At 44.3% G+C, this 12202-nt stretch overlaps 1 protein-coding gene across 3 annotated transcripts in view; it reads right to left on the reverse strand.

The window, feature by feature from the left end:
* Positions 1-12202, reverse strand: part of LOC143738232 (1-phosphatidylinositol 4,5-bisphosphate phosphodiesterase delta-3-A-like) — a 79536-nt gene that overhangs the window by 16339 nt on the left and 50995 nt on the right. For all 3 annotated transcript variants that reach the window (XM_077230254.1, XM_077230256.1, XM_077230253.1), the window contains one exon: positions 5065-5200. In XM_077230254.1, the coding sequence (XP_077086369.1) occupies positions 5065-5200 (136 nt within the window). The remainder of the gene's footprint in view (positions 1-5064; positions 5201-12202) is intronic.

Consider the following 12202-nt stretch of genomic DNA (forward strand, 5'->3'; position numbering starts at 1 on the left):
TCGGGGACGCACAGATAGATCTGTTTGCCTCTCACGACTCGACCCATTGCGCCCTGTTCTATTCCCTGACTGAGGGCTCTCTCGGCACGGATGCACTGGCGCACAGCTCGCACAGACCTTGTGCAAGATCAAGGAGGACGAGGAGCAGCTCATTCTGGTTGCGCCGTATTGGCCCACCCGGACCTGGTTCTCCGAACTGGTACTCCTCGCGACAGCACCTCCTTGGCCAATTCCTCTGAGGAAGGATCTCCTTTCTCAGAGACGGGGCACCCTTTGGCACCCTCGACCCGATCTCTGGAGGCTCCACGTGTGGCTCCTGGACGGGACGAGGCAGGTTTGAGTACCCTGCCACCAGCGGTGGCGGCTACCATCACTTCCGCTAGAGCATCGTACACGAGACATGTCTATGCGTTGAAGTGGAACCTCTTCGTCAACTGGTGCTCTTCTCGTCGAGAAGACCCCAGGAGATGCTCGATCTCTGTCGTGCTTTCCTTCCTGCAAGATGGGTTGGAGCGAAGGCTGCCTCCCTCCACCCTGAAGGTGTATGTGGCCGCTATCGCCGCATATCACGAAGCAGTTCAAGGTAAGTCTCTGGGGAAGCACGACCTGATCGTCAGGTTCCTGAGAGGAGCGAGGAGACTGAATCCTCCTCGCCCTCCTCTCGTTCCCTCTTGGGACCTCTCAGTGGTCTTAAATGCCCTGCAGAGGGCTCCCTTTGAGCCTCTGCAACCAGTTGAGCTTAAGTTCCTGTCTATGAAGACAGCGCTCCTGGTTGCATTGGCCTCCATCAAGAGGGTAGGGGACCTGCACGCATTCTCCGTTGACGAAGCGTGCCTGGAATTCGGGCCCGGTCACTCTCACGTGATCCTGAGACCCCGGCCTGGATATGTGCCCAAGGTTCCCACCACTCCCTTCCGGGACCAGGTGGTGGACCTGCAAGCGCTGCCCCGGGAGGAGGCAGACCCAGCCTTGGCACTGCTCTGTCCAGTACGCGCTCTCCGCGCTTACGTAGACAGAACGCAGTGTTTCAGGACCTCAGACCAGCTCTTTGTCTGTTATGGTGGGAGACTGAAGGGAAAGGCTCTCTCAAAGCAGAGGTTGTCTCACTGGATAGTGGAAGCCATTGCTTTGGCTTACCAACAGCAAGGCCGACCGTGCCCCCTTGGTGTGACAGCCCACTCCACTCGGAGTGTGGCTTCCTCTTGGGCTCTAGCACATGGCGCCTCGCTGGCAGACATTTGTAGAGCTGCAGGCTGGGCGACACCCAACACATTCGCCAGATTCTATAATCTCCGAGTGGAGCCTGTGTCCTCTCGTGCTGGACCCGCTCAGGTGTCTTCGCTTGCTCGCCATTCCACTCCACTGGATACGTGCGATTATTCCTCTGGTGAGCCTTCCTCTTTGAAGCCCTGAGTTCCTCCTGCACTGTTGATGCTGGCGCCAGTGTCTATTGCCTGGGCGTCGGCTAGGTGCCTCCGTGTGCATGGTTCCTCCCTGAGTAACCCCCACATGTGTATTTCCACTGTAAGCCTCCTTGAGCATGTGTCTTTCCCTTGGCAAGCCATCTTGCCCTCCTGGAGTTGAAAGTTGCCACCCCTCGGGCTGGTCACTCCAGTGTTCCTCCATATGTAGCCCTCCGGCCATATGTGTATCTCAAGTCCTCCCTACGGGTAGGCATGCTGCGGCATATCTCCTCTGAGATATGCTTCCCAGTGTACCTTGGTATTCCTGTGTTAAGTAGGACTCCTTCGTCTGTGCCAGTATCAAGACAGGGGGATCAGACTTTCGCAGGGCACTGGAAGACAGCTGTGAAGGTGGCGTGATTTCACGGGGACCCCCATTCGTCGTCATCCGACGTAACTCGGAGTGACTACGAAAGGGAACGTCTCGGTTACGTATGTAACCCTCGTTCCCTGAGTAGGGAACGGAGACGTTACGTCTCCCTGCCACTTCCGCTGTACCGCTGGGCAGACGCCTGAGTTCAGTCTCGGCTCCTCAGCGAAGACATACCTGCATGTTGCCGGCGTCCTCCTTTATACCCACGCGGTGGGCTGGAGATACGCTATGCAAATTCCGCAGACCCATGGCATTTCATCGCCATTGGCTCGTTTTGTAATACTCGAAGTCGATAGGTGTTCTAAGCGAAACCCCCATTCGTCGTCATCCGACGTAACGTCTCCGTTCCCTACTCAGGGAATGAGGGTTACATACGTAACCGAGACGTTATTTCACATGCCCAAAAATGAACCTGCGCTTAGGTTCGGTTGCACTCGTACCGTGCCGCGGCTCGCGTGAATGTGAAAGCATCACGGACTCGGGTGCGCACTTGTTCAGGAAGTAAGTGACCAGCGCATGCTTTTTAGCTGATTATGATGTATTTAGTTAAATATGACACATGTAAGGGATGATAGTGTTGATAATTTACCTTGGATAAAAGCGAGAGTGAGTCTGCAGTGTATTCGTACACACATAGCGCGTGGACTCAGGGCAACACATTAATGGAAATCCACTGTCTCCTGCGTTTGCAATCAGCAAAAAGCCAGATGCGAAACACAGTAAACCGGTATTGTTCACTCAGTTGTGCATACTAGCAACAAATAAAAAATAAAAATAAAACAATAGATTGACCCGCGTTCTGTTTTCTATCATGCACGTTTGCGATGAGGTAAGATGCACGGAACGCAACGCACCAGGATTCGATAGAATCAAGTTTTGAACTGTATGCAGTAACTGCTATATTTGCTGTTCTATTTGCAGTGCATTGAGGACAACATACACATTATGTGAATAGAATACTGTTCCTGTATTCTCTATAAAAGGCAAATTATAAACATTTTTGTTGATTTATTTGAAACTTAACAGATATCATGTAAAAATATCGATTATTGAATCGTATCGAATCGAATCGTATCGCGGGGAATTCTGAAGTATCGAAAATAATCGAATCCAATAATCGTCGGCTTAAGAAATCGGTATCGTATCGAATCGTCATGTAGGCTCCGATTTACACCCCTAGTATTTATCCACTTATAGGATCGCATCAGAAGTGTCATTTGAGCTTGTGTGCGCTGGTCTACTGCACTGTCCAACAGAAGACAAAGGTTTCCACCTCAGAAGTGTGAGGATACATTATTTTTTTTTTGGGAGTGACTACATACTATACAATACAATGATAAAAAATAAAATAATAATAAATAAATAAATATTTATTTTTTCTTCTTCTTTTTTAGAAATGCATTCATTGGAAGCCATAAACTCAAAATATTCCCAGTTAGGGGAAGTCTTCCTTTTTTTGGCTGTTGCCATTGCTGTAAATACAAACCCTTCACCAAACACCTAAATACCAACACCAAATTACCTAAAAAGAAAAACACCAAAAGTGCAACGATCTTACAAAAACAAAATTACACAACAATAACAAAAAAATAATAAGTAGTTTTGGTTATTTAAATGTAATGTATTGATAAACTTTAAAAGTACAGCACTCTAGTCTCCTCACAAACCCAACAACCAGACTGAGCCAACAAGGACCTTCGAGCCTTCTGACACCCAAAGCGAAACGCGCACGTGATTGGACAGAAAGTGAGGCTTCGTTTGTCATCTATCACGTGACCTCTGGGAAACCAATACACACCCCAAACACTGGGCTTCAATAGAAATTGCTTCGCTTTCGCAAAACGCACATCGAAGCTTCAGTGTCATACGTAACATCACTACTGAGAAGTACTGACTTTGTGGTGGTTCGCTTGCTTGTTTTCCTAGTAGGAGTGTGTTTGCTCACTGAGGATTGTCTTACCTGATCTCAAACTACGCCAGCCCGGAGAGAAGAGAAAATGGAAGTACGTCACGTGACCTACATTGTACATACATGTAGAAGTACCATTGTTAGACACACTAGGGAAGGAGCGTGTGCAACTATATGTAACTTTTGTTTGGTTAGTTATTGAAGTTTTAGTTATTTTCTGTTTTGTTTTCAGTGAGTTTAGAGAGTAGGGATTAGTAATTGAGTGTTTTGGTTTTGTTATTTTGTTTGTTTAGCACCGCTCATTTTCTTTCTCTCTGTGGCTTATCTTTAATATCATTTTATTATTATTATTATTTTTCCTAAGTTGTATATAGCTGTAAATAAGTTGATTTGTTTGTTTCCAATTATTCATTGTGTGTATTGATAATAAAGCGAACCACCTGTTTGCAGTAACTTGCTGTCATTGATTAATTCGCCCACAATACTCCCCAGAGATCAAAACTGTAGGAAAGTGTTTAAATTTTATTATGTACGTCTTCCTTATATCTCTAACCATCCGGAGACGTAACACCAAGCAACCAACAACGCGCAAACAGCTGCTTTGAAGTAAGTGCTAGAGAATGGAGAAACTAAATCGGTGTGCTTCAAATTAAGTGCAGCCAAAAGAGAAGTTTTGATAAGCTTTGTAGAAAAGGCAAAGCCTATTAGTATATTTCATGGGAGTCATCATCTTGTATCATTAATAAATGTGACTTCATTCTCAGACAGAGCTATTGTTATGTGATTTTTAGAGTTGGCTTTCAAATAAATTTGAAGTTAGGACACTAAAGTTAAGATGCTTTTTTGGATTTTTTTGTGGGGTTAGGATGCTTCTGTATTACCTTTTTCCTATCTGTAGTTAAAATAAGATTATGCACTTAAGAAATGTAATTTTGTTATAGATTTTGTTCTAAATGGGGTTCTAACTGAAATTGCCATGGTTGCCAAACACATAAGATAGGATTCTAAAGTTATATCTTTCCGTAATATGCCACCTGCCTCTAAATTCCCCAGATCTCAAACCAATTGAGCATCTGTGGAATGTGCTGGACCAACAAGTTCGATCCACGGCGACTCCACCTCGCAACCTACAGGACCTGAAGGATCTGCTTCTAACATGGTACCAGATACCACAGGACACATTCAGGGGTCTTGTTGAGTCCATGCCTTAGCGGGTCGGCGCCGTTTTGGCAGCACACAGAGGACCAACAGTATGTTAGGCAATAAAGTTTTGGCTCATTGGTGTATAATTAATAAATGTCAAAAAAATTCTAAAGTACCATTATTGTCAATGCGGTGCGTCTTCTTTGTGTTGTTGTCTATGGGAGCCCCATAAGTCTGCACCCATACAAGAGGGTCCACGATGGAACTGAGCTTCTCTTTGTCAGGTTTAGGCAGCTGCTGGGCTGAAATCACCTGAAACAAGACAAATATATGATTATGTTTTTAAAAAAGAAGAGGAAACCAGGAACCCTCCTTAAAAAAAATTGGCATAGAGCCGGTCTAGCTGGTGAACCAGCATATTCTGTTCTCAAGCAAAACAGAGCTGGTGAAGCTCGTTCACCAGCATGGTCTTGCAGAGTTGAGTGTGAGTAGGCCAGCATTCTGTATGCAAGCAGTGTTTTGGGGACAAACATTGTTTTTTCTTGCATATATCTATATTTAATACATTAATGATGTAAAGGAAAAACAATTTAAGGTTAAAACATATGATTTAATGAATGTGTAATAAGTTATAATATTATTATAACTTCGTAATTTCTTTTGCTCCCTCTCCTGAAAGTAGAACTGAAATCTTTAATGACTACATTATTAATCAATCACTAGTAAACTGGTAAAACGTTTCAAAGCATTAATGGTCTCCTGTTTCAAAGGATCAAATCTTCAAACTTCAAATCAGTTAAAATGAACTTGTGTACATTGCATATAAAAACATTTAAAGAATAAAAGCCTAAAAAAAGCATAATCATTAGCAGTTTGTTCAATAGCTGTAATGATGTGGCTGAAGCTAGTGATGGCAATTTCAAAACACTGCTTCATGAAGCTTCGAAGCCTTTACGAATCTTTTGTTCCAAATCAATGGTTCGGAGCGTGTATCAAACTGCTAGAGTCACGTGATTTCAGTAAATGAGGCTTCATTATGTCATAACTGTTTCAAAACACCAATTTCAATGGTTCACCACTGGGAGTGATGATCTCTGTCAACCCAGAGAGAGTCACTGAGAACCAATGAACAAGTGTCTGTGGGTTTTACCAATATCTCTGATCAGTTTTATACATTTGTAGACATTATTATAATTAGTATAATTAGTATAATTAAAATGAGGTAGTTAATAGTCTTATTGGCCTGTTTAGCTGAGCCATTCATAGGACAAACAAAACAAACCCTGACAATTGATAAAAGATCTTATTAGATGATTAGATAATTGCATTTGAAAGATTTTACTTTCAGTAAAAAATTTGCAATAGATTGTAAAAGGTGGCCTGGGTTTTTGTTGCATTTACACTGTTCTGACCACTAGGGGTCACCGTGGAGACGGGTGTCGGATTGTTTCGAAGCCTCTGCACAATATGGCACATTTGATTCAACTGTTTCACGAAGCCTCGATCTGCCCACCACTAGCTGAAGCAGGATCGCATGTGCAGCAGTGTTTATTAAATAAACTCAAACTTAACAAATGCAGAAACAGACTCAGGCATAGGACAATCAACATACAACATTAAGAACTCACAAAGACTGAACTAGACACGGGGCTTAAATACACAGGCAAACAAGCTAAACAATATAAAAAGGGGAGTGGTTAATCAGAGACAACTGGGAAGACTAATAGACATTAATCATAACGGGGAACTGCTAAACATGGGACATGACACGGGAATCACAACAATCGCAGGGGTTATGAGAAGAGCGCTTTCAATGGGACAGTTAATAAAAACTTGATAATGAAAGTTTAAAACTGAAAGTTGCTGTTTTTAAAGACTTTTTCAAAGTGCATATAGTAAAATGTATGTCAGTGCAGCCAGGAGCATGACATGTTGTTGAAATGAGCATGCACTTTCAACAATTGCTGAAAGAGAATTTATTCAACCAAAGTCAATGGCCAAGTGCTCAACTAAATGGAATACTAATCACCATAATGGTGATTAAATAACACCTTTAAACAGACAACAACAACCTTTGTACATGTATCATATGAAATAAATGAAGCCAAACTGGTTTGTAATAAGTGAATATGGTAATGCTGTGTAGGAAACTCAGAAGCGAAGACCAGGAGACTTGGTTGTATCTTCAGCAGGATTCTTTATTGAAAACACGAGCTGTCAGTAGCTGCAGTCGTCAAGTCTAAACTCAATAGCTAAAACACAGTGTTTTATACCTTTCAAGGGGGAGGGATTTACATAAAGATGGAGATCAGCATGACAAGTGTAACTCAGAGCCTCTGAAACAAAGCAGGTAAATAAAAGCCTGTTCTCTGAGATTCCTCAGACCTGCATTATCATAGAGAAACAAAGCAGGTAAATAAAAGCCTGTTCCCGGAGATTCCTCAGACCTGCATTATCATAGAGAAACAAAGCCCAGCTGTTCTTGAGAAGTAACAAAAGGTTATTGTCATCATCTATGCCTCCAAATGGTAAACACTTGTGTGAATTTTCTCAGTTAAAATACTGTTGAACCTTAATTAGACATTTAATAAATTTGTAATACAACAGTGTTTGGTGTTCCTCTGGTGAGATATTGATTTTATTTCCAGTTGATTTCATTTAAGGCTGTGTGGCTGTAAGTCAGTTGTAGTTGTTGTGTTTCTGCTCATCTCTTCTAGCCTGGCAAGCCAGACCTACATCATGATGTTAGGTCTGGGAACTCACAATTGGCATACCTCAATCCGAGGGGCGGGTTAAACAGTTGTTTTTCAAATTCCCTCTGCACGCAATAGGACAGCGCTACTACCAACTAGAGCAACGAACACCTGTGGCTGAGTGAGTCCCATGCGTTTTTCCACCAGTGGAGCTAGTTGATAGGCCTATATTAAACTTTTGCCGTATCCGGTCGTCAAAACTCCGAAAGTCATCCAGAGTCGCGGCCAAAGCCGATTCGATAGACCGCTGTTCGCCAGCAGCATCTTCTTTGTTTTCAAGTAGCAGGGAAATCACCTATGGAAATCACGCGGAACCGTCACAACTCTGTCGTCATTATGTTATGCCCGCCCACCAACTCTATACACGATGTGATTGGCCTGACCAGAGTTTGGTTTTTCCAGCTCGAATGCCAACGGAGAGTTGCTAGACCACACTTTGCTGCAAAATAATTTTTGCTGCCGCTAGGGTGCGTCTAGATTTCTAGGCTACATCTCTTCCCCTTTTAACCTGTTCTTGTTGTTCCTCTTATCTTCAGTGATTCTGCTTGTTAACTGCAGGTGTCATCACCAATGTTCTATCATCACTTGTAGAATGAATCAACTTTATTTCACGAACTGCAACATTGCATCAGTGCAGAGGCGATTTCTTTAAGACTGTCCCGCTGGCTCACGAGAAGCATCAGGCTCGGCTATGCGATTCAGTTCGCACGGTCTCCTTCCCGCTTCTGGTGAATCCGCTATACCATGGTGGGTGGCAATGCCCCTGTCATCCGTGCGGCGAAGAGTGAAGGGTGCGATCCAGACCATCCCTCCAGCCGAAATGAAGTCCGGTTTCTACAGCCCCTACTTCATTGTGCCCAAGAAAACCGTCCAATCCTGGACCTGCACATCTTGAACCGAACCCTTCAGGCTTCCATTCAAGATGTTGACAGCAAAACGCATTTTCAAATGTGTTCTTCCGTTGCGTTGGTTTGCAACGATCGACCTGAAGGACGCGTACTTTCATGTCTTTCTTCCTCGGACACAGACCGCTTCTACGGTTTGCTTTCGAGGGGCAGGTATACCAGTACACGGTTCTCCCATTCAGGTTAGCCCTTTCCTTTCGCGTCTTTACGAAAGTCGTCGAGGCAGCCCTTGTGCCACTCTGGCAACACAGGGTTCGCATCCTGAACTATCTCGACGACTGGCTGATTTTAGCTCACTCTCGAGACTAGGTTTGCTAACACAGGGAAATGGTGCTCCGGCACCTCGCCCATTTGGGATCTTTGGGTCAACTGGAAAAAGAGTAAAGTCTGCCCCGTGCAGGGATCTCTTTTCTCGGTATGGGAATCGACATGATCGCCATATGCGCGCAGCTTACGAGTGAGCGCGCGCAGTCACTGCTGACTTGCCTCAGACAAATCGAGGGTAAGAGTGTGGTTCCACTGAAGTTATTTCAGAGGCTCCTGTGGCATATGGCATCCGCAGCAGCTGCCACGCCACTCGGACTGCTTCAAATGAGACTGTTTCAGCACTGGCTTCGCGATTGATTCCAGAGATGGGCATGGTAACCAGGCACGCTCCGAGTACCAGTTACTCTGGCCTACCATCAGACCTTCACCCCGTGGTCGAACCTCTGCTTTCTACGGACCGGAGTGCCCTTAGAATGAGTGTACAGGCATGTTACTGACATTATGGACATGCTGCCGTTGACTCCTGGACAGGACCCCAGCACCTTTGGCATGTCAATTGCCACGAGTTGCTGGCATTACGTTTGGCTCTACACCGTTTTCGAACGTTACTCAAGGACCAACACGTACCTGTCCGTTCAGACAGCACGGCGACAGTAGCGTACATCAACCAACAAGGTGGTCTGTTGGTCTGTGCTCCCGCTGTATGTCGCAACTTGCCCACCATCTACTCTTATGGAGTCAGAAGCATCTGAGGTCACTTCGAGCCATTTACATTCCGGGAGAGCTGAATCGTGCAGCCGACGAACTCTCACGATTTTGCCACATCCCGGGGAATGGAGACTCCAACCCCAGTCTGTTCAGCTGATTTGGGAACACTTCGGTGACACACAGGTAGATCTGTTTGCCTACCCAGATAGATCCTGTGCAAGATCAGGGAGGATGAGGAGCAGGTCCCTTTGGTTATGCCTCATTGGCCCACCCGGACTTGGTTCTCCGAACTGGTGCTCCTCGCGACAGCCCCTCCCTGGCCAATCACTCAATGACCTCCTTTCTCAGAGACGGGGCACCCTCTGGCACCCACGACGACTAAATCCTCCTTGCTCTCCTCTTATACCCTCTTTGGATCTCGCAGTGGTCTTATCTGCCCTGCAGAGAGCTCCCTTTGAGCCATTGCGATCAGTGGAGCTTAGGTTCCTGTCTATGAAGACAGCGCTCCTGGTCGCTTTGGCGTCCATCAAGAGGGTAGGGGACCTGAAGGCATTTTTGGTTGACAAAGCGTGCCTGGAATTCGGGCCGGCTAACTCTCACGTGATCATGAGACCCCAGCCAGGATACGTGCCCAAGGTTCCCACCACTCCTTTCAGGGATCAGGGGGTGAGCCTGCAAGTGCTGCCCTCAGAGGAGGCAAACCCAGCCTTGCCACTGCTCTGTCCAGTACGCACCCTCCGTGCTTATGTAGACAGAACACAGTGTTTCAGGACCTCAGACCAGCTCTTTGTCTGTTTTGGTGGGAAGCTGAAGGGAAAGGCTCTCTCCAAGCAAAGGTTGTCTCACTGGATAGTGGACGCCATTGTCAAGTCAAGTCACCTTCATATAGCGCTTTTAACAATATGGACTGTTTCAAAGCAGCTTTACAGTGATAATAGGAAATTAAAGTAACAGAGATTGTTTTGGCTTTACAGCAGCTCTAGAATAAGGTTATTGTCCAGCTAAAGTTAGTTTTGATTGACTCACTTCTGTCACAACGATCATTAGTTATTAACTTAGGGGCCGCTAACACGACACCATTCTAACAGAAAACCTTTAATGCGATCCGGCCACTCATTTGATAAACCTGTGATTGGTGGCTCTGAGAATTTGGTATCGCTTCCACGTAGCCACGTGAATTGGAATTTTTCCAGAAAACGTTTTATCAGCACAGAGGCAAAGGGAAGAAGGCCTTCACAAGTGAGAGACTAGTTGACACTTCAGGACTGCGTTGTCGTCGTGTCCAGACGCAGGTCCTTCATCAGATCCAGATATGGCCTGGATCCGGCGGACTGCAGAAAACCTCGGGATAAACACAGAGAGAAATATTAGCGTACACGCCATCCTTCTTATGATGTACCAAGTACATAAGTATTTATGGGAAGTGTTCCCGGTTCCGGCTGATCTAAACTATGCAGCCTAACATTGAATTATAGAAGTCTATAATGTGTTATGTGTATGCTAAGCCAAAGAGTTTTTAGTCTAGATTTGAACTGACAGACTGTCTGCTTCCTGGACAATGTTAGGAAGATTGTTCCAAAGTGTTGGTGCTGAATAGGAGAATGATCTACCACCAGCAGTCGATTTTGATATTCTAGGTATTATCAACTGGCCAGAATTTTGAGATCGCAATAGACGTGAAGGACTAAAATGTATTAAGAGCTCGCTCAAGTTCTGGGGAGTTAAACCATTTAGTGCTTTGTAAGTAATCAGCAATATTTAAAAATGTATACAATGTTTAATAGGGAGCCAATGCAGTGTTGACAGAACCGGGCTAATATGGTCATACTTCCTGGTTCTGGTAAGATGCGGCTGCATTTTGGACCAGCTGTAGTTTATGCATTAAACGTGCAGGGCAACCACCCAGTAGAGCATTACAATAATCTAGCCTTGATGTCATGAACGCATGAACCAATAGTTCTGCATTTTTCATTGTGAGCATATGACGTAATTTAGATATATTTTTAAGATGAAAAAAACAGTTTTACAGATACTAGACACGTCACTTTCAAATGAAAGATTGGTATCAAAGAGCACACCCAGGTTCCTAACCGACGACGAGGACTTGACAGAGCAGCCATCAAGTGTTAGACAGTGTAAGGAACTCAGCTTTTTGGAAATATTAATAATCAATAATATCTTGTTATTATTAATTATAAATATTTGGGTCAGTTAATTGGATTAACTTGATGTGGCTGAATTAATATTACAATCAATTAATCAGTTCTTCCAACGAACTATTTTGATTATTAATTTATTCTAATAAAGGGTATCTTCCATGGCCACCGAAGAATAATTATTTCTTCGCCTGTACAGTACTTTGAGCCAGTAGCAAAAACCGTGATCGTAAAGTGACTTGTATTGCAAACAAAACAGAACCAAATACATATTATGTACAAGTTTTATTAACTCTAAATATAGATATTTATATGAATATAAATAAACTAAACAACATACACACATGAATACATAAATAGGTTAGTGATAGGATGAAATTGGAAACCGGAAGAGGGTCTATGAGAAGAACCATCAGAATTTCATTTTCACATTTCATTGAATTGAATACTTGCATTTGTAATGGGAACAATTCTTGAAGTTGTTGAAAATTGGAGTCGTTGATGGTTCCGGCAGTGTCAAGTGGA

Source organism: Siphateles boraxobius, unplaced genomic scaffold (assembly GCF_051911475.1).
Source record: "Siphateles boraxobius isolate OS27281-9 unplaced genomic scaffold, OSU_SipBor_1 140, whole genome shotgun sequence".
In the NCBI taxonomy this organism is placed as follows: Eukaryota; Metazoa; Chordata; class Actinopteri; order Cypriniformes; family Leuciscidae; genus Siphateles; species Siphateles boraxobius.